General features: G+C 49.1%; 1 protein-coding gene across 1 annotated transcript in view; it reads left to right on the top strand.

Moving 5' to 3' along the window:
• Positions 1 to 24,591, top strand: part of CPPED1 (calcineurin like phosphoesterase domain containing 1) — a 30,591-nt gene extending 6,000 nt beyond the window's left edge. The window contains exons 2-4 of the mRNA XM_056866206.1: positions 6,356 to 6,574; positions 18,595 to 19,017; positions 24,355 to 24,591. Of these exons, the coding sequence (XP_056722184.1) occupies positions 6,356 to 6,574; positions 18,595 to 19,017; positions 24,355 to 24,584 (872 nt within the window). The 3' untranslated portion in view covers positions 24,585 to 24,591. The remainder of the gene's footprint in view (positions 1 to 6,355; positions 6,575 to 18,594; positions 19,018 to 24,354) is intronic.
• Positions 24,592 to 26,275: the final 1,684 nt, after the last annotated feature.

The following is a 26,275-nucleotide window of genomic DNA, read 5'->3' as shown; positions in this document are numbered from 1 at the left end:
TCTTCGCTCTTGGGTTTCCAAGGGGAAACGTTTCATCTCTTGAAACAAAGCCAGACCTTCCCCGGCCCAGAGTACGTGCGAGGTACTGCCACGCTCGTTCTGGCAACGGAGTGGCTGCAGATGGTCTTGTTAGTTTGGAACGGAGCACCTTCCATTCTGCGCGGGGGGAGAATCTGGTGACAGATGGAGTCACCTAGTTACACAGAGTCTACAGTGAAATGTTATCGCAAGGAATGTCCAGACACAGTGTAAATGTTACTGAACAAAGCTGGATGCAAATGCTCCCCTTTCGGTATGACTAATAAGCTATTTCGGCACAAGATCTGCAAGCAGGCATCCTAAAACCCACAGTGTGAGGGCATGTGAGACAGTTATTGGCAGCTGCTGTGATGCAGTGTTACAAATGGCCCGTCCCTAATTTATATCGTCTTATGTTTTCCCGTAAACTCATTAAAAAAAACACACTCACCAAAAACACGTCGTCACAAGACTCTATGAGGAGCAGTTAAAATGCTTAGGGCTGTTTAGCTTGGAAAGAAGGCGGCTGAGGGGAGACATGAGAGAGGTCTATGAAATTATGCATGGTTTGGAGAGAGTGGACAGGGAGAAGCTTTTCTCCCTCTCCAGTAATACTAGAACCGCGGGGGTCATCTGCTGAAGCTGGACGGTGAGAGATTCAAAATCAGATAAAAGGAAGTATTTCTTCACGCAACGCATAGTTAAATTGTGGAACTCCCTGCCCCAGGATGTGGTGATGGCTGCCAACTTGGAAGGCTTGAAGAGGGGAGTGGACATGTTCATGGAGGAGAGGGCTATTCATGGCTACTAGTTAAAATGGATACTAGTCATCATGCATCCCTATTCTCTCCAGAATCAGAGGAACATGCTGAATATATTGGGTGCTGTGGAACACAGGCAGGATGGTGCTGCTGCGGTCGTCTTGTTTGGGGGCTTCCTGGAGGCACCTGGTCGGCCACTGTGTGAACAGACTGCTGGACTTGATGGGCCTTGGTCTGATCCAGCAGGGCTTTTCTTATGTTCTTATGACTCCAGTAGGGTGGAGTGAGTTTTGCTCGAAAGTCAACTAAAGAAACGTTCAGTGCAGAAACGCTAGGAAAATACAGTTCTTAGTTGCAAGTACATTTATATTAATTTTTTTTTAAAAAAACACGCCTTTATATCTCACCAAGACAACAGATACTAGATGCAATGCAGAGAATATGAGGCCCATCTTCTAGTCTGCATGGTCTGAACCAAAACCTTTTGCAAATTTATTTTGTTGTTGTGTTTTCTCCAATAACTGATTTGCTTGCTTTTCTTTCGGGGTTGGCTTTTGGCATGGAGTGATATTTACACAGTCTGAGCAATTTGTTACCTGCCAGAAACCTTCAGGACCAAGTGGGACACAAAAGAGCCGGCCGATGTTGCAAGAGCTTGAAGGGAGCAATAGGATTCTCTGGAGAGTAGCTTGCGCTTCTGGTTTCACCTCTGTCGGGAAGGGCCAGCGTTGCATAACATTCAACTGCATTCCTTTTCACCCGGTGTCCCGTGAACTGTCAGGTTGAATTTTAAACTGCAGTTTTTAAACCTTTATCCTGCTGTTCACAAAACGATTGCCTAACTTCAGCAAATTCCTCTCACTTTTGAGTCAGCAAAGAAGAATTGTTTTTTATATGCCGACTTTCTCTACCACTTAAGGAAGAATCAAACCGCTTACAACCACCTTCCCTTCCCCTGCCCACAACAGATACCCGGTGAGGGAGGTGGGGCTGAGAGAGCTCTAAGAGAGCTGTGACTAGTCCAAGGTCACCCAGCTGGCTTCATGTGGAGGAGTGGGGAAACCAGCCCAGTTCACCAGATTAGAGTCCGCTGCTCAAGGAATTGGGGTGGGGAGAGAGAGCTATCAGCATTGCAGTTGGCTGGGGAGGTAATTCTTCCAATTAGCAACCTGTTTGGGGTCAAAGTAGACCTGATGGCCGTTTTAGGCTTCTACAGACTGGGGGAAGGCAGCCTTTTTGGTTGGCTGGAGGGAAGGAAAAACAAGGCAATGTGCATCTAAGAAGACACTGGTTTGGTAGCAAACAAAAAGCAAGGAAAGAGACGAGGGATGTATTTGGCCCCACCACAGCAGGAGTAGAAAGCTTTGTCTCCTGATCCCAGTGTTAGCTAATATATTTACACTCTGCTTTGCTGCCCAATAAAAGAGCCCCGTGGCGCAGAGCAGTAAGCTGCAGTACTGCAGTCCAAGCTCTGCTCACGACCTGAGTATGATCCCGACGGAAGTTGGTTTCAGGTATCCGACTCGAGGTTGACTCCACCTTCCATCCTTCCAGGGTCGGTAAAATGAGTCCCCAGCTTGCTGGAGGTAAAGGGAAGACGACTAGGGAAGGTGATGGCAAACCACCCCGTAAAACAAAGTCTGCCTAGTAAACTTCGGGATGTGACATTACCCCATGGGTCAGGAATGACCCGGTGCTTGCACAGGGGACTACCTTTACCTTTTGCTGCCCAATAGAGACTCCCCACATGACCCTGCTGGAGATGCCAGGAGTCGAACCAGAGACCTGGGCGCAAAGCGTATGCTTTTACCCCTGAGCCTTGTCCTTGTCCCATATGAAGCTGTCCTGTACCGAAGGAGATCCTCAGTTCATTGACAGCTAGAGTGGCACAGTGGGTAGAGAGTTGGACTAGGAGAGGAGAAATATGGATAGGACTTGGGTTGGCGCACCACTGACAGAGGCCCTGATACTTTAACATAGCTATTATCATAGAATCATAGAGTTGGAAGGGATCACCAGGGTCATCTAGTCCAACCCCCTGCACAGTGCCGGAAATTCACAACTACCTCCCCCCGCACACCCCCAGTGACCCCCTACTCCATGCCCACGAGATGGCCAAGATGCCCTCCCTCTCATGAACTGCCTAAGGTCAAAGTATCAACATTGCTGACAGATGGCCATCTAGCCTCTGCTTAAAAACCTCCAGGGAAGAAGAGCTCACCACCTCCCGAGGAAGCCTGTTCTACTGAGGAACCGCTCTAACGGTTAGAAAATTCTTCCTGATGTCTAGCCAGAAACTCTTCTGATTTAATTTGAACCCGTTGGTTCTGGTCCGACCTTCTGGGGCAACAGAAAACAACTCGGCACCATCCTCTATATGACAGCTTTTCAAGTACTTGAAGATGGTTGATTCCCCCCTAATCAAGAAAACGACTGGATTAAACCTTCCCAAAAGGTATCCACTCTACATGTCTTGATCTGAGATTTATCCTCCTTTCCTAATATTAATCAACCCAACAACGTCGGGAGTGCTGAACTGGTTTGTTTCCACCCCCACCCCACACACACCTCCGGTACTTTGGACTGGGATGCCTGGTGTGCAATCAAGGCTAAAAAAACTTTTTTCCACTAGAGAAATGCTTCACATTATTATAAATTCTGTCATCGAGATGAATCCCGGTCGCATTTGAAGGTTGCCCCGAGCCAAACCCCCCCCCCAAAAAAAACTAAGCACAGTGCCAGATGGATGAATGCAGAGTGTGACGGGAAAGACTTAAAGAGACAGGTTAGAAACAAAATTCCAGCATGCAATTTTTAATACAACTTAGAAGGAAGTTCTGATGATACAGTATTTAATGGCATCCGTGTCGCACAGCTGTGATTCTACAGCAGGGGTGGGGAACCTTTTTTCTGCCAAGGGCCATTTGGATATTTACAATATCATTCGTGGGCCATACAAAATTATCAACTTAAAATTAGCCTCCTCTATTCTTGGGCGGTCATAGCAGCTCCATAGCTAACGACTTCTTCAAGGGGGGGAAAAGGTCCCTTTTCTCGGCAAAACAAACTCACATCTGCCTTGAATAGAGGCTATTCCTGTCTGCCGGAGGGGGGCGGCTTGCCAGTCTTAGATCCTTCTGAGCTAGAGATCTGCCAGGACCCATGAAGGGCCAGACCAAATGATTTTGTGGGCCTTAATTGGCCCCCGGGCCTGACGTTCCCCACCCCTGTTCGATAGTCTCTCTGGCCGTGCCGAATCCCACTTCTACCAGTAGGTTTGGAGCAGGGGTCATGGATCAGAGGCAGGGTACATCCTTTGCATTCAGGAAGTCCCAGGTACATTCCTGTACATGAACCTATGATAGCAGGTGTTGGGCTAAAACTCGGGAGAGTGGCTGCCGGTCAGAATAGACAATGCTGAGCTAGTTTAACTTACTGTTATGTTATTTTGTAATTGATGCCCCTCTTGCCAACGTGGTGTAGTGGTTAAGAGCAGTGGACGCTGATCTGGAGAACAGGGTTTGATTCCCCACCCCTCCACATGAGCGGCGGAGGCTAAGCTGGTGAATCGGGTTGGTCTCCCCACTCCTCCACACATAGCGAGCTGGGCGACCTTGGGCTAGTCACAGTTCTCTTAGAGCTCTCTCAGCCCCACCTACCCCAGAAGGTGTCTGTTGTGGGGAGAGGGAGGGAAGGAGATTGTAAGCCGGTTTGATTCTCCTTCAAAGGTAGAGAAAGCTGGCATATAAAAACCAACTCCTCCTACTACTCCTCTTTTCTCCCTAATGGGGACCTGAAGTTACTTGCAGTATTCTCCCCTTCTCACATATACATGAATACATGAAGCTGCCTTCTACTGAAACAGACCATCAAGGTCCATCAAAGTCAGTATTGTCTACTACTCAGACCAGCAGCAGCTCTCCAGGGTCTCAGGCAGAGGTCTTTCACATCACCTCCTTGCCTAGTCCCTTTAACTGGAGATGCTGGGGATTGAACCTGGGACCCTTCTGCATGCCAAGCAGAGGCTCTGCCACTGAGCCATGGCCCCTCCCCATTTTATCCTTACAAAAACCCTGTGAGGGAACTTAGGCTGAGAGTGCGTGACTGGACAGAGGTCGTACAGCAAGCTTCCATGGTAGATTCGAACCCGGGCCTCCCAGATCGTAGTCCTGCACTATCCGCTGCAAGGCCCTGCACCCTGGGGATTCTGACTCATCCAGGCTTCAGTCTGGGGTCTTCCCATTTCCAGCATAAAACGACGGTTACGCTTCTTTCTACTGTTGGGCAATCCTGTGTCACCTTTTCACTGTTTGATCTGAGCCCAAAGGTTGTATCCTGTTGGGAGGGGATTTACTTTTTTTGGAAACAGAATAGATGCTCTGTTGGCCACTGTAGGAGGTCAGACTGCTCTTCAGAGGTTGCTTGTCGCACTGCCAGCGTGGTGTAGTGGTTAAGAGCGGTGGTTTGGAGCTGCGGAGTCTCATCTGGAGAACTGGGTTTGATTCCCCACTCCTCCACACAAAGCCAGCTGGGTGACCTTGAGCTAATCACACCCTCTCAGCCCCACCTACCTCACAGGGTGTCTGCTGTGGGGAGGGGGAGGGGAAGGTGATGGTAAGCCAGGTTGATTCTTCCTTAAGTGGTAGAGAAAGTCGGCATATAAAAACCAACTCTTCTTCTCTTTTTCCAAAAGAGAATGCTCTCCTATGACAACACCAAAATTTAAAACAGCAAACCAGGAGCCAATTCTGCAGCCCTGGACAAAACACAAAGATGGAGGCCCTGGTTCGCTCTTTATTCCCACCCAACCCACACAGGAAAAAAAAATCGCAGTTTTCACAATGCACGTGCTTTGAAAAATGCACCACAATTTGCTACTGAATTTTGTTCTGCTACTACACACTGAGAGAGCCAGCGTGGTGCGGTGGTTAAGAGTGGGGGGCTCTAATCTGGAGAACCGGGTTCGATTCTCCGCTCCGCCACACGAAGCCTGCTGGGTGACCTTGGGCTGGTCACAGCTTTCTCCGGGCTCTCTCAGCCCACACGGAAGCAGGCAACGGCCAACCACCTCCAAACGTCTCTTGCCTTGAAAACCCTACGGGGTCGCCGTAAGTCAGCTGTGACTTGATGGCACTCTCTGCCACCACCACACTAAGCCAGCATGGTATAGTGGTTAAGAGCGGTGGTTTGGAGCGGTGGAGTCTGATCTGGAGAACCGGGTTCAATTCTCCACTCCACATGAGCGGCGGAGGCTAATCTGGAGAATTGGATTTGTTTCTCCACTCCTCCACGTGAAGCCAGCTGGGTGACCTTGGGCTAGTCACAGTTCTCTTAGAGCTCTCAGCTCTACCTACCTCACAGGGTGTCTGTTGTGGGGAGGGGAAGGGGATTGTAAGCCAGTTTGATTCTTCCTTAAGTGGTAGAGAAAGTTGGCATATAAACAACAACTTCTTCCATGGCTACCCACGTGAAACAATCTTTGTGGACAATGTGAATGCTGCTGCCTTTTAATTTCAGTTAAGGCTAGTGTTTTTTTCTTCTCCCTCTCCTCCTTCTTCCCTCCCTGTCACTTTTAGATGTGGAGAAGGAGTGGAAGGCCCCGTTCTACTTCATTCAAGGGGCGGACCCTCAGTTTGGGCTGATGAAAGCCTACGCGATTGGAGACTGCGGCAGCGGAGGCGACGAATGGGACCAAGAGCTTAAGCTCACGGAGCGAGCGGTGCAAGCCGTCAACCAGCTGAGCCCAAAGCCCAAGTTCTTTGTGATTTGTGGAGACCTCGTGCACGGCATGCCAGGTAACTAGAACCATAGAGTTGGCCGGGACCACCAGGGTCATCTAGTCCAGCCCCCTGCACAATGCAGGAAATTCACAATTACCTCCTCCCACACACACACCCAGTGACCCCCTACTCCATGCCCAGAAGATGGCCAAGATGCCCTCCCTCTCATCACCTGCCAAAGGTCATCGAATCAGAGTTGCTGACAGATGGCCTCTGCTTAAAAACCTCCAGGGAAGGAGAGCCCACCACCTCCCGAGGAAGCCTGTTCCACTGAGGAACTGCTCCAACTGCTAGAAAATTCTTCCTAATGTCTAGACGGAAACTCTTGTGATTTAATTTCAACCAGTTGGTTCTGGTCCCACCTTCTGGGGCAACAGGAAACAACTCGCCCCCTCCTCTATATGACAGCCCCTTAAGTACTTGAAGATGGTTATCATATCCCCTCTCAGTCTTCTCCTCTCCAGGCTAAACATACCCAGCTCCTTCAACCTTTCCTCATAGGAGTTGGTCTCCAGACCCCTCACCGTCTTTGTTGCCCTCCTCTGGGCAGCTCCATGTCAGCAAAACCTAGTGAAGGTTGAAGAGTTAAGCCCCATCTTTGGGGACCGGCCGTGGCTCAGTGGTAGAGCATCCGCAAGGCATGCAGAAAGTCCCAGGTTCAGTCCCCGGCATCTCCAGTTAAAAGGACTAGGCGAGTAGGTGATGTGAAAGACCTCTGCCTGAGACTCTGGAGAGCCGCTGATGGTCTGAGTAGACAATACTGACTTTGATGGTCTGAGGGTCTGATTTAGTAGAAGGCAGCTTCGTGTGTTTCCCTGCCCTGCCCGACCCCGAGGCAAATCGAGGCTGTACAAGCCATCAGTTGAGATGAATATCATGCATCTTGCCTCTTGCTTCCCACTGGGCAAATTAGCTGTGACAGTAATGAGGACATTCCAGCACATGCTTGTCTCCTCCGCTCCCTCTGGGCAGCCAGAAGTATTGGGCCTGGGGCAAAGGCTGATCAGGCGGTGAGGGGATAAGCAGAGCGTCTTGCATGTGGGACCCCCTCCCCTGTAAAAAAAACCCCACAACCCTGGTCCTGGAGTGGTAATTAAAAGAATCCAAAATAAATAACCGATGTCAAACCAGTCCCCCCCCCCAACCACCCAGGGAATATATATATTTACCTATTTGAATCCAGAATGCATGCTGCAAAGCAAACGGCAAAGCGCAGCTGTGGTAGTTGCTCTGATGTCAGGGCCTTTGAACACGGCAAAGTCTCAGGCTTCCAGCAGCTTGGGCCGATAAATAGCATCCTTATCAGCTAAACCGGGATGCAATCAAGCTGAGCGCTCAGAGCCCATTACGGGCCATTAGAGGCGCCGGGTAATCAGCAGCAAAGGCAAAAAAAAGTGGTGATTAAAAGTGGCTCGTCCTTGGATTATTATTGCTATTAGGACGAGAAGTTTGCTTCTTGATTTGTGCATGCGCGTGCCTGACCGTGTATTCTGAGAACAGTTAAAAATCGGCTATTATGGAAGCTTAATTGAGCATTTCACAAGAGAAGCTTGCAGTGCTGAGTGTTACTAGAAATACTGGGATGTTCCTACCCACCCACCCCGGTAGATTATTGTTTTCTCGCCACAAAATTGGCTGTGCCAATTTGGGCAGCGCGAGATTTAGGTTATGGATTATGACTGAGGAGGAAGTCCTGTAGGAAAGCTGCTAGTTTCCAACCCTTTTGTGACTTGAAAAAGAAGAAGAGTTGGTTGTTATATGCCGACTTTGACGTAAGAACATAAGAAAAGCCCTGCTGGATCAGACCAAGGCCCATCGAGTCCAGCAGTCTGTTCACACAGTGGCCAACCAGGTCACTTTCTCTAACACTTAAGGGAGAATCAAACCGGCTTACCTTCCTTTCCCCTCCCCACAACAAACACCCTGTGAGGTAGGTGGGGCTGAGAGAGTGTGACTAGCCCAAGGTCACCCAGCTGGCTTCGTGTGGAGGAGCGGGGAAACAAACCCGGTTCACCAGATTTGCCTCCGCCACTCATGTGGAGAAGTGGGGAATCCAACCCGGTTCTCCAGATCAGACTCCACCTCTCCAAACCACTGCACCATGCTGGTCTTGAGTGGGTGACCTCCCATAGAACAGGTCCAACTCTTCCTCCTACCTGCTGAAGAGAGGAGATAGCAGATTTGAGGGTGGGATTGCAGGGACTTTTTGTGGGTTGCTGTGTTGGTCTGCAGTAGCACCTTTGAGACCAATAAGGTTTCCGGGGTATTTCACTTAAAAAAAAAAAACAGGCCTCAAAACTGGCTACTGATCTTACACTTTTCTTTGGAAAAACCTCTGCAAGACTAACAGATCCCCTTGAAAAAGCCTCTTGGGAGAAACGTGTAGGAAATTTTAACAGAGTAAAAAACAATTTTGTTTTTACCTGATTTCGCACCATCGGCCTTGGCATATAGATTTTTTTAATCCCTTGTGACCGGTGAGGCCCATTTATTTCTCCTTGCTAAGTCTCTATGCCGAAACCTGTGAAGAATAAAAAACAAAAGGACTTCAACAGGTACCTGGGCACCCCCCTTGAATCAGTCTTGGGAGATCTGCCATGAATGGGATACCACTGCTGAAGAGACACCCCCCACCCTTAGCTCCGGTTACATGCGTGAGAGAATCACCCGGATACCGGGCCTTTCTGATGTGCCGTCTTCCGACGTAAATGTCGTCTTGGCAGGCCTGCCGCAAAACGTGCCCTTTAGGACGGGCGCTTCATTATCCTTTTACAAATTGCCCTGGCTTTATGGACCGGCAGATTTAAAAGTATGAATACGAGTGCGGAGCCGTGGCCTCGTTTGTTTATTGCCGGGTGAATGATTTGCTGAAGCTGCTAATGGCTGAGCGAGGTGGTTTCTCCAAGTGTGTGTGTGTGTGTGCATGTATGTGTGTGTGTGTGAGAGAGAGAGAGATCAAAATCACCAGCAGAACGGGGCTGTTCCAATGTGCTAATGGCCAGGCTTTCTGCTAGAACAGCTTTAGATCCGGAATTCTCAGCCTTGTTGGCACTTGGGAAAGATGGTCGCTGGCCATGTAAGGCGTAAAAGAGGACCCATTCTCACATCGCCACCAAAGCATTGGTGGTGCAGAAAGACGTTTCGCACCCTCGGGCACATGAGTGAAGTCTGCAGCCAGGGGGGAGAGCGTTGGGGTGAAATCATCTCGCCCTCTTGCATGAATGGGAAACTTGCTTTGCCACGCTTCCTGTGTCAGCGGGAGAGGTAAGATAAAGGTCCCCTGTGCAAGCACCGGGTCATTCCTGACCCATGGGGTGACGTCACATCCTGACGTTTCCTAGGCAGACTTCGTTTACGGGGTGGTTTGCCAGCGCCTTCCCCAGTCATCTTCCCTTTACCCCCAGCAAGCTGGGGACTCATTTTACTGACCTCAGAAGGATGGAAGGCTGAGTCGACCTTGAGCCGGCTACCTGAAACCGACTTCTGTCGGGATCGAACTCAGGTCGTCTGCAGAGCTTGGACTGCAGTACTGCAGCTTACCACTCTGCGCCACGGGAGAGGGGGGACAATTTCGGCTGATTTCCTCCCTCCCCATCCTCAGTTCAGCACTGTGTGTCTGATGGCGCTCCGCCCATGAGCTTCCCCTCCCCCACAGTCCCTGGCCTCGACTTTGTAGGGATTGTAGGGGGACAATTTGGAAAAGCACAAGAACACACACATGAAGCTGCCTTATACTGAATCAGACCCCTGGTCCATCAAAGTCAGTATTGTCTCCTCAGACGGGCAGCGGCTGTCCAGAGTCTCAGACGGAGGTCTTTCACATCACCTACCTGCCTGGTCCCTTTGACTGGAGATGCCGGGGATTGAACCTGGGACCGTCTGCATGTCAAGCAGATGCTCTACCACTGAGCCACGGCCCCTCCCCATAGCAGGAAAACAAGCTTTTACGGGCATTTCATAGGCTATAATCCATAAGCATTAAGGTGCCTAGCAGATAAGTGCAGCTTGCTATTTTACACGTCAGTAGAATATTGATGACGGCGGGACAATTGTTTTCTTCCTGCTATGTCTTTAGCAGAAGGCGCGCTATTGGCAAAATAGACCCGGTAGCTGGAGCAGAGCTTGCGGCGAACTACAGTGTGGGGAGAAGGTGGGACAACCATCTTGGGGGGTGGGGGCATGAGAGACGGGGCGTGTGAACCACGTCCCTGTTTTCAACAGTTAAAACTTTGAAAGACAGGAAACGTGAGAACTTTGCCTTCTTTCTTGCCGCCATTATTCCAAGCCAAATTAAGTGGGAGGCCGAAGCACTAACATTTCTCGAGCACAACTGAATAAATGAGCTTTAAAGCTAATCAGATTTCAAATAACTATCTTTAAAAGCTTTAAAGGGCTTAGGAGACCCAGTGTACACACTCACAAAAATGTCACGTACCTTCTTCGACACGCCAGTCACGGTAGCCTGAGTAACTCTTCCATGTGACACTTTTTTTATAGGCAAAGTGACATTCACTATCTTAAAAACATCATTATAATTTTATCGTGAGAGGATTCTACAGATAAGTGATTGGCTCTCAGTATGATTCTATGAAATCATAGGCAGGTGTGCTGAGATTATATCTGATAAATGCCTGTTAACTGCTCAGGCAAGATTAAAATGGCTATATTTTGCATTTTGCTAGCAATTGGTAGTGGTGGTAGAAAGTGCTGTCAAGTCGCAGCTGATTTAGGGCAATCCCACAGGGTTTTCAAGGCAAAAGGAGCATTATCCTGCATGTGTTCCACAGCACCTAATATAATAGGCATGATCCTCTGATCCTGGAGAGAAGGAAGGAAGGAAGGGAGGAAGGGAGGAAGGAAGGAAGGAAGGAAGGAAGGAAGGAAGGAAGGAACATAAGAACAGCCCTGCTGGATCAGACCAAGGCCCACCAAGTCCAGCAATCTGTTCACACAGTGGCCAACCAGGTGCCTCCAGGAAAGCCACAAACCAGACGACTGCAGCAGCATTGTCCTGACCGTGTTTCACGGCACCTACTATAATAGGCCTGCTCCTCTGATACTGGAGAGAAGAAAGGAAGAAGGGAAGGAGGGAGGGAAGGAAGATAAGAACAGCCCCTCTGGGTCAGACTAAGGCCCATCAAGTCCAGCAGTCTGTTCACACCGTGGCCAACCAGGTGCCTCCAGGAAGCCCACAAACCAGATGACTGCAGCAGCACCATCCTGCCTGTGTTCCACAGCACCCAATATAATAGGCATGCTCCTCTGATACTGGCGAGAGGGAAGGAAGGAAGGAGGGAGGGATGGAGGGAAGGAAGGAAGGAAGGAAGATAAGAACAGCCATGCCTGATGCCTCTAGGAAGACCTCAAAGAAGATGACTGCAGCAGCATTGTCTTGCCTGTGTTCCACAGCACCTAATATAGTAGGCATGCTCCTCTGATCCTGGAGAGAAGGAAGGAGGGATGGAGAGAAGGAAGGAAGATCAGAACAGCCATGCTGGACCAGACCAAGGTCCATCAAGTCCAGCAGTCTGTTCACACAGTGGCCAACCAGGTGCCTCTCGGGAGCCCACAAAGAAGACAGCTGCAGCAGCATTGTCTTGCCTGTGTTCCACAGCACCTAACATAACAGGCATGCTCCTCTGATCCTGGAGAGAATAGGTCTGCATCATGACTAGTGCCCATTTTAACTAGCAGCCATGAATACCCCTCTCCTCCATGAACATGTCCACTCCCCTCTTCAAGCCTTCCAAGTTGGCAGCCTAGCTTCCATCCCTAATATCTCCCTTTTTAAAGACCTGTCTCCCCTCTGCAAAGTCCGCATTCCCTAGGCACTATTCTTGAATCTCTAGGAGTTCCCCAAGCTGGACCGGCTGGAACCCTAGTATCTTCTTACTGACTGTGTGTAGTTTAGTAGAACTGAAGCACTCCTTGAAGAAGCCACAGGGGATATCTGGCCAATAGCTCCAGTTGCAAAGGGAAGCTGTCTCTGTCGACAGCTCAGATTTGAGTTCCTGGCTCCGCTACCAATGTTCAAACCTTAAAGCAGAGCAAATACCTTTAATGCTGATTGCCACGTTCTGTTAACGCAGCTGACTTTCTGGGGAAACCAGCGTTCCTAGCTTCTGGCTGGCTGCGGAGCTTTTCGTTGGGCGACCCTGCCACTCGCAAACCTGCCAGGATAACTTCCAAGCCCTTAATTTGCTAACTATAATGAAAATGAGACGGCTCGGTATAAATGACACAAATTGATATTTTTTAAGACATAAAAAGCTAGTTATAGTTAAAGGAACAGAAGCCAGATGGGGGAAATTATGCCGAAACCTGTCAGGTTTCGCTGCCCAGGCCTAGACAGTCTGGTAACAGGAAACATGAGCGATTGTTATCGAGCCTGACACCTTATTAGCGCTTCCGCGGGCGGGATGTTACACTTTAATCGGATGCTGTGCATTGAAAGCAGGGAAACGATGGCCGCTTCTCAACAACCCGCCGGTGCTTAAAAATATCCCTCCCTTCCCAGTTACTGGCTGTGTTGGTCGAAAAGGCTGACGGACCCCTCGTTTTGGTCTTCTTTCCTGAACAAATCCTAGCGTTGGTGAACCTGCAAGGAATTCGTACCTTATGGTAACCTTTCCTTGGAAGGTTCCTTCTCTATCAGTAATGAGCAGTAAATTCAGAGATTTGGTAAAAAAAAAAAAAAAAAGGCAAAGGTAGTCCCTTGCGCAAGCACTGGGTCGTTACTGACCCATGGGGTTACGTCACATCCCGACGTTTACTAGGCAGACCATGTTTACGGGGTGGTTTGCCATCGCCTTCCCTGGTTGTCTATACTTTACCCCCAGCAAGCTGGGTACTCATTTTACCAACCTCGAAAGGATGATGAAGAAGAGGAAGAGTTGGTTTTTAGATGCTGACTTTCTCTACCACTTAAAGGAGAATCAAACCAGCTTACAATCACCTTCCCTGGTGGAGTCTGATCTGGAGAACAGGTTTTGACCCCTCCACATGAGCGGCAGAAGCTAATCTGGTGAACTGGATTTGTTTCCCCACTCCTCCACAGGAAGCCAGCTTCTTGGGCTCCTTGGGCTACTCACAGCTCTCTTACAGCTCTCTCACCTACCTCACAGGGTGTCTGTTGAGGGGAGGGGAAGGGAAGGTGATTGTAAGCCAGTTTGATTCTGCCTTAAGTGGTAGAGAAAGTCAACATATAAAAACCAACTCCTCCTCCTCTTCTTCTTCTTGCCACTGTAGAGATATCCAGTGGAGTTTGGGCCACTGTAGAGATATCCCTGACCTGGATGGGCCAGGCAAGCCTGAACTTAGAAGCTAAGTAGGGTCGGCCTGGCAAGTATTTGGATGGGAGACCACCAAGGAATACCAGAGTTGTTTTGCAGAGGAAGGCAACGGCAAAACACCTCTGTTAGTCTCTTGCCTTGAAAACCCTACCGGGTTGCCATAAGTCAGCTGTGACTTGACGGCATCACACACACACACACACACAGCAGGTTTGGTGCATGAATTGCTTCATACACACACAAAATACAAACTGTGTTAAGGGCGCTGATCTACTCTTTACATATTCATGAGCTGAATAATTCATAGAATGGCAGCATTTTCGATACCGTGTCTTTAATGTTGTCTTCCATTAAACGACACACTTAAACGGCAAAAGAGTGCTCGATGCTTTAAACACCCTCCTAGAGAACAACACTTCCACTTTATGGCAAGTCGCTGCGCTCCCATCTCTGGCCGAAAGTCCCCTTTTTTGGTTATTGCTCCGAAGGAGCATTTGCCGAAACAGGGAGCCTTATAAAACGGAAGCTTTGCAATTCAAAAGGAGCCCCCTGTGCCAAAAAGTTCACCCTTTAATAAAGGGGAATTTTTGTTTCGAACTAATAGCCCCCTCTTGGGGGGGGGGTTTCTCCAGAACTAAAATTAAATAGTTTTTTTAAGTGCATGTTTTTTTCCCCCCGGAATAACTTTAAGCCTGTATTTGTCACACTGCGACTCCGCTCTCTTTCGGCCTCCAGAGTATGTCTGTCTAGTTTATGGACATTACTGCATTCGTTTAGTTTTGGTTTTATTTTTAAATATTACCATTAGTGTGCACATCTGCGGAAGAGCCAGCTGGGTTGCATTTGGCCTTCCTGCATCTTCAGCAAAATTGCCAGCTAAATTGAGATTCTTGTATCTTCGTGTCTGGTGGGTTCCAATGAAGTGCAGCGTTGGAAGGGTGCAGCGTGGCTTTCCCCCCCTTCTCTTTCAAACTCTTGGATCAAGGCTGCAAAGACCAGGTGCCTAAACCGATAAAATTTCACACTCCAGTGGCGAAGGAAAGCGTCCCAGAATTATTTTCTAACCTATGAAAATTATTTTTCTAACCTTTTGGCTCATTTTAGGTGCAAGCTTCTCGATGCCTTCCCCAGTTTTAGGGTCCAGCGCTCAGCTTTATGAGCCGTGGCTCAGTGGGACAGCATCTGCTTGGCATGCAGAAGGTCCCAGGTTCAATCCCTGGCGTCTCCAGTTAAAGGGACCAGGCAGGTAGGTGATGGGAAAGACCTCTGCCTGAGACCCTGGAGAGCCGCTGCCGGTCAGAACAGACCATACTGACTTTGATGGACCGAGGGTCTGGTTCAGTAGAAGGCAGCTTCATGTGTTCATATGTTCATACCATCATCTGCCCAGCCTCTGAGCCTCTGCCAGAGCAGCTGCCCCCATTCAAATCTCGCGTAGACTGGGGGAGTCTCATTTGTACAACCCAAGTCAGAAGAATAAGAGTTGGTTTTTATATGCCAACTTTCTCTACCACTTAAGGAAGAATCAAACCGGCTTACAATCACCTTCCCTTCCCCTCCCCACAACAGACACCCCAGGTTCTCCAGATCGGACTCCACTGCTCCAAACCACCGCTCTTAACCACTACACCACACTGTGCTGTGAATGTGGATTGGCCAAAGCCTCATCAACGTGGGATTGGCTTCAGCTGGGCCTTACCTTGCCAGCTGATCTTGCTTTTGCCTAAGATGGTCCAAAGAAGGTAGCCATCGCTCCCAGGTCCTGTTGGCTCCCTGCCACTTTAGCCTCTGGCACGATGGTGGGTATCTGCCAGCAAGCACATGATTCAGCTTCGGCGAGGCCCTATCAATGACAGTAATAAAGATTTAAAAAACAACAACCCTGCATCATATGGGGAAAATAAAAGAATTAAGAACCTTAATTTCCCATCTATTTGTGGGTAATTGTTCCTGAGATGTCTGCCATGCAATACCACCCTACAGTAGTTCGTTTTTTACCCTTGTTCTAAAAAACGGGGCATTGAACACATGAAGCTGCCTTATACTGAATCAGACCCTTGGTCCATCGAAGTCAGCCTTGTCTACTCAGACCGGCAGCGGCTCTCCAGGGTCTCAGGCAGAGGTCTTTCATATCACCTACTTGCCTGGTCCCTTTAACTGGAGGTGCCAGGAATTGAACCCAGGACCTTCTGCATGCCAAGCAGAGGCTCTACCACTGAGCCAAGGCCCCTCCCACATTCTTTCCCTTCCCCAAATCACATATGGGGGGGAGGGAGAGAAAGGAAAAGCTCCCAACCCCAAAGCACCATTTTTGGCACCTCTGGCATCCCTGTAGGGTTTTCAAGGCAAGAGACGTTCAGAGGTGGGTTTGCCATTGCCTGGCTCCGCATCACAACCCTGGTGTTCCTTGGAGGTCTCCCAGGGTTGACCTTGCTTAGCACCTGACAAGATCAGGGGAGCCTGGGCTATCCAGGTCATGCTGAATTGTCTTTTTTCCAGAAATAGGTATTTTATAGAGGCAGCAAGCTGTGCAAATTAACTATTGGAAGTGGGGTTTTTCCCCCCCCCCTTTTTTTTAATCCTTGTTATTCCATTAAGCGGTCTGAAAATAGGAAGTTCTCCCTGCCTTCCCCACCCCAGTATAGATTCGAGCCAGTTGTCTTTGCTAGCGTGGAATATATCAAGTGATCCTGGCTACCAGGATGGAAACAAGAAAATAATCTGCTTTGCCAATCCACTGCATTCTCACGCACACAAGAATTTTGAAGCAATTATCCAGCCGCTGTAAAATCCAACAGTGATTTCAACCAGCTTAGTGTAAAATTTAATTTGTGCCAATCAGGCCAAGACAGGGAAGCATGAAATGGAGCCCGTGTATGAGCTCCCTGTTTACATTTGTACCCAATATACACTTGGTTTATGCAAGCAAATCCATCATGGAGCACTGGGAAAAACCGATGTGCACTTTTTCTTTTGCTCTGATTTACTGACTGTGACTTGCTAAAGGCAGCTTCATGTGTTCATGTGATGGCGGATTCGGCTTGGCCCGGGAGGGCAGGTCTCTGGTGGAAATCACAGCCCCCAGAGATTTGCTAAGTGGCCCTTAGGCGAGCGATTCACATTCCACCTCGGTCCTTCCCATCACGATACTGTTCCCTGGACAAAGTTGTTGTAAGGATCCTGGCAAGGTAATTTCAATGAAGTGCCTTGAGTGTTCAGAAGCGCAGCGTGAACTCCAACCACAATGCGGCGTTGTCCTTGAACGTTGAGGAGGAGGTGGGCCCCCGTTCCCGATAGAAGAGCGTACTTGTCCATTCAGGACAAGTCCCCCTTTTTATTAAAACGCCAGTGCACGCCCGCCCAGAGATAGGCGTGACTCCATGAGGTATCTGTAGCTAATGCATTATGAATGCGTTTCCCCCCCCTCCCCTGCGCACATGCCCTCTGCAGCATGACCAAGGTCGGTTAAAAACTGGATTATTAGCAAATGGATTAGCACTCAGGGAGAATAATCTGTGGGTACCACTTCTGCTGACAGCCAGAAAAGCAAGCCAGCTCCTGCCTTGAGATTTGTTCTCTCTCTTTTTTTCCCCCTGCGCCAACGAAGGGAGATTATTTCTTAAGCAGCAGATGTTCTGGCGGAGATGAGAGAAGGTTTCGAACTCCACTGACCATGTGAGGGCTCCATGTTCCTCGTATCTGTTTTCCCCACCCCAGGCGCATACACACCCTTAATGGGACCATGCGCTGTGGCTGCCAGAATGTGGACTACGACTCTTTAGTTCAGGTTTGACTCTTGGGGGAGGCTCAGTGGGTATCAAGTCCTCTCCCCTGGTTTAAAATGGGGTGGACTAATTCTTATTGCCCAGCCTCTGTCTGGGCTGAACTGCTTGAGGCTACAGAAGGGGACTCCTTGCAAATAGGGGTGGGGAGGAATCCTTGCAAATAGAAAAGCAGCTGGTAAGGGATAAAGCCAAGCTCAAACCGGTAAGGGATAAAGCCAAGCTTAGACCGGTAAGGGACAAAGCCAAGCTCAGACCGGTAAGGGACAAAGCCAAACTCAGACCGGTAAGGGACAAAGCCAAGCTCAGACTGGTAAGGGACAAAGCCAAGCTCAGACCGGTGAGGGACAAAGCCAGGCTCAGACTGGTGAGGGACAAAGCCAAGCTCAAACCGGTGAGGGACAAAGCCAAGCTTTTTGCTTTGCTAGGCTCTTTCCCCCTGTGTATGTTTGTAAAGTGCTGTCAAATCGCAGCCGACTTAGGGCAAACCCCTTATGGAGTTTTCAAGGCAAGAGGCTAAGAGGTGGTTTGCCGTTGCCTTCCTCTGCATAGCGACCCTGGTATTCCTTACTGGTGTCCCATCCAAATACTAACCTGGGCTGTACATGCAAGGTGGAAAATCTTGTCTATGTTCTCTTCCCCCACCCCCACCCCCCCGCTATGCAGGCTGCCTTTCATGCTACAAATTCCAATCTAAAGTTTGTTTTGACATCACCTTAAGGCAGTTTGGAAGAGGTGTTGGTTTTGGTTTTACTGCCGGTTCCCTCCCCGGGAAACCCATTTACAAATAATACGCTTCTTTCCACCACCGCCCGAATGGTAACATTTTGAGATGATCTAATTTTGTTTCGGCTTTGTGATCAAGCCCTTTGCATAATTTGCGTGGCAGGTGTCAAAGACTGCGAGCCAGCCAGAAGGAGCGGAAAGGCCTGGAAATAATGCATTTAATCGTGATTTGCAGGGACCCCTTGGCGAGAGGCGCAGACCCGCGACCTGAAAAACGTTCTGAAGGGCCTCAGCCACGACGTCCCTGCGGTGTTTGTCAGCGGCAACCACGACCTTGGGAACGCGCCTACTCCAGAAACGATTGATGATTATTGCCAGCAGTGGGGAGACGATTACTTTGCCTTCTGGGTGGGGGGAGTTTTCTTCCTCGTCCTCAATTCCCAGCTCTACTTCGATCACTCAAAATGCCAGGAACAGAAGCGGGCTCAGGATGCGTGGCTGGACGAGCAGCTCGCCCGCGCCGAAGGGAGAGCGTGCAGACACGCCGTGGTGTTTCAGCACATCCCCTTGTTCCTCCAGTCGCCCGATGAAGACCACGACTACTTCAACCTGGAGAAGTCGGTCCGACAAGAACTGCTGGACAGATTTCTCAAAGCAGGTACTGCTCCTTCCTTAGTTTCGGTGAGAAGATATCTGGGCAGGACCTAGGGTTGCCAGCTCCGGGTTGGGAAATACCCAATTTTGTGGGGGGTGGAGCCTGAGGAGGGCGGGGTTTGCGGAAGGGAGGGACTTCAATGAGGTATAAAGCTGTGGAGTCCGCCTTCCAAAGCAGCCATGTTCTCCAGGTGAACTGGTCTCTGTTGCCTGGAGATCAACTGTAATAGTGGGAAAGCTCCAGCCACCACCTGGAGGTTGGCAACCCTAGCTGTACCACTTCAGACCAGTAGGAAGAAGAAGAGTTGGTTTTTATATGTGGAACTTCTCTACCACTTAAGGGAGACTCAAACCAGCTTGCAACCGCCTTCCCTTCCCCTCCCCACAACAGACACCCTGTGAGGTAGGTGGGGCTGAGAGAGCTCTAACAGAGCTGTAACTTGCCCAAGGTCACCCAGCTGGCATGTAAAAATCAATTCTTCTTCTTCTTCTTCTTTCCCCCTGCTGGTTCCAAAGCAGGAAAAGAGTCCTATATTCAGATCTCATTACGAAGGGACTGGATCGCAGTCCGTTTTCAAGTAGATCACAAATATTTAGATGCTTTGGGGAAATGTGTTAAATATTAAGCCCTCTGTCAATAATATGATTCAGCTTTTATCTTTTCAAATTTGCACAGCTGAGAAAATGATGGCTGTGGGGTGGTTCTTATTTAGTAGTTCAGGATCCTTTAATCTAGAATTATGTCTATCAGAAGGGGTCTTCATTCAATTTCAGAAATGCCCTTTTCTTTGTCGCCAAACGTCATCAGCGTTACTGTCTTTTTGCGAGGCCATGTGATTAAAATGTTTTTTTTTCTCCCCCAATTTGATTTTTAGCTACTCAGTTCAATTTTTTTTAAGCCGCAGATCTCAAAACTTGAGCGGCGGAGCCTACATCTGGTGTGAAGCGCTGAGTTACATTTCTCACTTAGAAGTGTCCTTAACAGTTGGGCTAATTAAACCTAAAAAATTTGTGTCCTTATCATAAATATTTATAAATTGAAAAGCTGACACTTCCTTCATTTCACCAAGTTAAGCCATGCAGATAAAGCGTATGCTACCAAATTAAAAAAAAGAAGAAGTCATGGGTTGAAATTAAAAGAGTTTCCATCTAGACATTAGGAAGAATTTTCTAACCGTTAGAGCGGTTCTTCAGTGGAACAGGCTTGCTCAGGAGGTGGTGAGCGCTCTTTCCCTGGAGGTTTTTAAGAAGAGGCTAGATGGCCATCTGTCAGCAATGCTGACTCTGTGACCTTAGGCAGACGATGAGAGGGAGGGCATCTTGGCCATCTTCTGGACCTGGAGTGGGGGTTACTGTGGGTGTAGGGTGTAGGTGGTTGTGGGTTTCCTGCATTGTGCAGGGGGTTGGACTGGATGACCCTGGTGGTCCCTTCCAACTCTATGATTCTATGATCTCAGTGCTTGTTATTATTGCAAGGCAAATGGTGAGTGAGCGGTAGAGGAAAGTTTCTCAAGAAAAATGTTCTTAAGGGAAACCAATTTCCTTTGATGCTCAGACGCTTCCGATAGGAACCACAGGAGATGCATTTCAAAGGTGCTTTAGAAGCTCTGCTGCCATCTGGCGTGATCACTGAATCGGTTTGCTGTTGGGCCGCAAAGCACAAACCGCGGGCTTGCAAGCTCACTTCCTGTTCAAGCTAGCTTTGGCTCGGTGTGACCCCTAACAAAACCTGTATTTATTTACGTTTTCATCCTGCCTTTCTGCCCATTCCGGGCCACCAAAGCAGGTGTCCAGGTATGAGCTTTGCCTGCCGAGGCCATGTTACTTAAGAGACGGAAAAAGAAACCACACAAGCAACTTTCAAACCACGGTTTGCCGGTTGTACATTTTGGAAGCTTCCCTGTTGTCCATTAAAACTTTGGGATTGCAGAGGCACAAAGCAGCGCCTCCAGGTCCTCAGCAGACAGGCACTGCAAAAGTGCTTGTGGCCACTGCAGAAAGTGCTTGTGGCCACTCCTGGCATAGCCTGGTGTCCCGGAGGCTACAACAGGGTTGCCAACCTCCAGGTACTAGCTGGAGATCTCCTGCTGTTACAACTGATCTCCAGCCGATACAGGTCTCAGTTCGCCTGGAGAAAACGGCCGCTTTGGCAATTTTACTCTATGGTGTTGAAGCCCCTTTCCCACCCAAACCCCACCCTTCTTAGGCCCCGCCCCAAATACCTTCCGCCGGTGGCGAAGAGGGACCTGGCAACCCTAAGCTACAAACACCAGTGAACAAGTATGCTGAAATACTTCGGTGATGCGGGTCTCGGGTAATATTTTGATCTTCTGAACAGATCCCTGCTGAATCTACCATGCTGTAAGAGCCTTTGTGAGAGCCAGCGCGGTGTCGTGGTTTAACGTATCGGACTAGGACCTGACCCAGGTTCGAATCCCCACTCGCGGAGTGGAAGCTTGCTGGGTGACCTTGGGCCAATCGCACGCTCTCGGCCCCCACCCTGGTTGGTATTTGGATGGGAGGCCTCCAAGGGGCACTAGGGTTGTGACACGGAGGCAGTCTGTGGCAAACCACCTCCCAAGGTCTCCTGACTTAAAAACTCCATGGGATCACCGTAGGTCAGCTCCCAAGCCGTCACACACCTTCACCCCTTTTCATTCTTACCGTTGCTCTTCTTCTCCCCCCCACCCGCTCGCAAGCTCTCTTTCACTTTTCATTCTCACACTTTTGGTGTCTTGTTCTCTGTCCCCACTAATGCGCCCCAGCTTTTGTACTTAAGAAGAAGAAGAGTTGGTTTTTACATGCCGACTTTCTCTACCACTCAAGGGAGACTCAAACCGGCTTACAATCACCTTCCCCTCCCCACAACAGACACCCTGTGAGGCAGGTGGGGCTGAGAGAGCTCTAACAGAGCTGTAACTTGCCCAAGGTCACCCAGCAGGCTTTGTGTGTAGGAGCGGGGAAACCAATCCAGTTCACCAGAGTAGCCTCCGCCGCTCATGTGGAGGAGAGGGGAATCAAACCCGGTTCTCCAGACCAGACTCCACCGCTCCAAACCACCGCCCTTAACCACTATGCCACGCTGGCTCTCACTGCCCGTTAGAGCTTTGGGATTACAGATTAACGTGCGCTTGTGCTCGCTGGGTGCACTCCTCTTCTTCCTTCCTCCCATCACTCATTCTCCCTTTTTCTCACACCAGAAGGGGAAAAAGAAGGGGACAGTAAGAGAGAGGAGTGATACAAATGTAGTATCCAGGGCCACACCCTTAGGCCACCTCTCGGCTACACGGATACCAGGTCAGATGAAAGGTGGTACAGTGAGCATTTGTCGCAGGCAAATCAAGAGTAGCCAAATCCTAGGTTCGCAAATCAAGCATACAGAAAATAAACCCCAGATTCATCTAAACAACCATTGAGAATTTCTAGCATTTCAATAACACAGTGGTGCGCATTCAGCATCTGAAGAAGAAGGAGGAAGGAAGGAAGGAAGGAAGGAAGGAAGGAAGGAAGGAAGGAAGGAGGAGGAGGAGGAGGTGGTGGTGGTGGTTTCGGCTAACAATTACCTTCCCTTCCTCTCCCCACAATAGTCACCTTGTGAGGTAGGTGGGGCTAAGAGAGTTCAGAGAACTGCGACTGGCCCAAGTTCACCCAGCGGGGAATCAAACCCGGTTCTCCAGACTAGAATCCACTGCTCTTAACCACTCCACCACGCTGGCTGTTAGGAAACGAGGAGGCCGTCCACTTGATGGTGGTCAATCCCATGCTTTGATTTGGGGTGTCTAAATCTGCTGTAATGCCCCACGCAAATGGTTAAGCCCTTGGGTGGGTTACGTGAAGGGCTCCTGCCCCAGAGAATGCAAGCGAGAGGAAGCGGCTAAGACATTAGCTTGTGCAGAAAAGAGGACAACCCAACAGCTATCCCCCTCTTCCACTTTGTCTCTCAAGCTCAAGGTTGTCATGTAGGAAAATGGTTCTTTATAGCTGCCTGAGACAAGACTAATGTTACCTGTCATAGCAGTGTTCACTGCTCCAGTTACATAGCTTTTATATATTCTCTCGCTGCTGCTTGCAATTACAAAGGAGCTACAATACCGATCTTGCTCCCACAGGCAGCCTTTCATTGCCTCCAAAGACACTGGATTTTTTTCCTGGACGGTGATAAAATGGTGAGGTGCGCCGAAAACATCCCGCAGGCAGGAGCGTTGGCCTGCACTGAGGCATCAGAACCACGGGGCAAGGAGGGGATAACGTTGCACAAGCCTAGGCGATTCACCCCCCCAGCCGAAATAAATACTGGATCGCCGGTATAAAACCAACTCTTCTTCTTCTCCCTCCCAATCGTAGCTGCTCCCGGCTACCACCACCCTCTTCATCACTGGCTGGAGGAAGTAGGCCACATGTGGACAGGCAATGCTTTCGTTGTTGCTGGGGGGATTTAAACCCCCACCAGTGCATTTTAAATTGTTTTTAGATTTTTCTTCAAACCTGGGGTATTCCCCCCACTTTTGGAGAAAAATCTGCTTCCTGTCATCGCAGACCCGGTCTGCGGATATAGCTATCCACAAATTTGTGGCCCACAAATGGCTATTAGAGCTATAGATTCTAATTGTTACAAGCGTCTGGTGTAAATTTCATAGAACCATAGGATAGAATCATAGAGTTGGGAGGGACCACCAGGGTCATCTAGTCCAACCCTCCTGCACAATGCAGGAAAGTCCGAACTACCTCCCCACTATACCCCCAGTGACCCCTACTCCATGCCCAGAAGATGGCCAAGGTGCCCTCCCTCCCATGAACTGCCTAAGGTCACAGAATCAGCATTCCTGACAGATTGCCATCTAGCCTCTGCTTCAAAACCTCCAGGGAAGGAGAGCTCACCACCTCCCAAGGAAGCCTGTTCCACCGAGGAACCGCTCTCACTGTCAGGAAGTTCTTCCCAATGTCTAGAAGGAAACTCTTTTGATTTAATTTTAACCCGTTGGTTCTGGTCCGACCTTCTGGGGCAACAGAAAACAAGTCGGCACCATCCTCCATATGACAGCCCTTCAAGTCCTTGAAGATGGTTCTCACATCCCCTCTCAGTCTTCTCCTTTTCAGGCTAAACATCCCCAGCTCCTTCAACCTTTCCTCATAGGATTTGGTCTCCAGACCCCCTCGCCATCTTTGTTGCCCTCCTCTGGACTGTTCAATTGCCTTGCCAACACTGAATCGGGGTGTGTGTGTGTGTGTGTGTCACACGGTGACATCATAAAACGAAAAATAAAGTTAAAAATAATCTCTTTCGATCAAGGACGCATGATAGAGACTAACCAACTTTCTTTTCTTTTTTTAAAAAAAACAGGCATCAAGGCCGTGTTTTCCGGGCATTACCATCGAAACGCTGGAGGGTCCTACAAAGATCTCGAGATGGTTGTTTCGTCTGCCATCGGATGCCAGCTGGGAGAAGACACCCACGGCCTCAGAGTGGTGGTCGTCACTGCTGAAAAGATTGTTCACAGATACTACAGTTTAGATAAACTGAGCAGTCAAGGGATAGAGAAAGATCTGATGGATCTGATTAAGCAAAATTAGCCCTTTCCTTCCTTGTGCCAAACATATTGGACCAGTCCAAGCAGGGTAATTCATCTGTGGGCCTCCACCCTTTCCCGTCTTTCCATTTCCGCTGCTTCACATCTTAGGGACTAACGAACCCATAAGGATCTATCACCCGAAACACTGCCTTAGAAAGTCGAGTGGAGAGAGTTTCGCTTCACTCCTGCAGTGTATATAAATCTCAAATTGTGCAATAAAAAGTAATCTGCAGCACTACCGGCTTTGCAATTAAGATATTTTAAGACAGATGTGTTTGCTTGATGCTAGGGGTTGCTGACCTGGAAAAGGCACGTTGAGAAAGGTATTGTGAAGTCTAAAACGATGACTGCAGAGTCAACAAACAGCCAGATTCCTTTGCGTGGGGCTAAATGGTGGGCTGGCTGAAGCCGCCGCTGCTCCGGGAGTCCCAGCCAGGACGCAGAGCGACGCAGGAGGCTCCTGACCCACATATGGTCTTGGCTTTCCTTCCCCAGGGAAAAACCCAGAAGAAGAGTTGTTGTTTTAATATGCTGACTTTCTCTACCATTTAAGGAAGAATCAAACTAGCTTAAAAACACCTTCCCTTCCCCTCCCCACAACAGACAACCTGTGAAGTAGGTGGGGCTGAGAGAGCTGTGACTAGCCCAAGGTCACCCAGCTGGCTTCATGCGTAGGAGTGGGGAATCAAACCCGGCTCTCCAGATTAGCCTCTGCCGTTCCAAGCCACTGCTCTTAACCACTACACCACGAGGAGACCCCATCTAATTCCCTTAACATTTGAGTTACCCGAAAGGACTAGCAACCATCCATGGGAGATTACATCTGTAGGGGATATATTTATACTTAAAAGTTACCAGCAGCAGAAAGGTGGCATTGGGCAAGTCTAACAAAGAGAGGCCAGTTAGAAACAATAACCGATCAGAAATGAAATCAATCTGTAGAGTGAAGAGAGAAGATGAACATAAAGTAAGATGCAAAGAAAACGCACTACAAGGCATGACAAACCAATTGACATCTCTAAAGGGTGCAGAATGCGGAGCACTTAGTATCTAGAATGAATAAGGAAATCCCAGTCCCTATTCAAGCCCGGTGAAGAAAGAGTGTTGAATCGCTCGATGAATCCTAATTTCAGCACTTGCGTTGGAATCTCACTTTTGTAAGTGCTTCTGTAAGGGAACGGTAACCTTTAGATCAGCAACAGTCTGTCCTAAAACGCTGGGGGAACATTTTAATCTTCCAGGACATACTGTTGCGGATGATGAATCGGATGAACGGAGGGGTCTGACTCATTAAAGCTTATGCTGGAATACATTTTGTGAGTCTTTTAAGGTGCTACCGGGCTCAGGAGAGCCGAGCTAGAAAACTAATGGTGTTTTACACTGTTAGCTGCCAATCCCGATCCTGAAAAAGCTGAGGTGGGGGGATGGGATCATTTCGGGATTGCCAGCTACCACAGTAGAAAGGGAAGAAAACTCTGTTTTTTTTAAACATTTGCAGTGATCCTCATGGCGCAGAGTGGTAAACTGCAGTACTGCAGTCAAAAGCTCTGCTCACGACCTGAGTTCAATCCCGACAGGAGGTCGGTTTCAGGTAGCCAGCTCAAGGTTGACTCAGCCTTCCATCCTTCCAAGGTCGGTCAAATGAGTACCCAGCTTCCTGGGGGTAAAGTGTAGACGACTGGGGAAGACAAT

This window comes from Euleptes europaea, chromosome 21 (genome assembly GCF_029931775.1).
Source record: "Euleptes europaea isolate rEulEur1 chromosome 21, rEulEur1.hap1, whole genome shotgun sequence".
Lineage (NCBI taxonomy): Eukaryota > Metazoa > Chordata > Lepidosauria > Squamata > Sphaerodactylidae > Euleptes > Euleptes europaea.
Note: the sequence above shows the minus strand (reverse complement) of the source record. Positions and strands in the feature narration are given on the sequence as shown.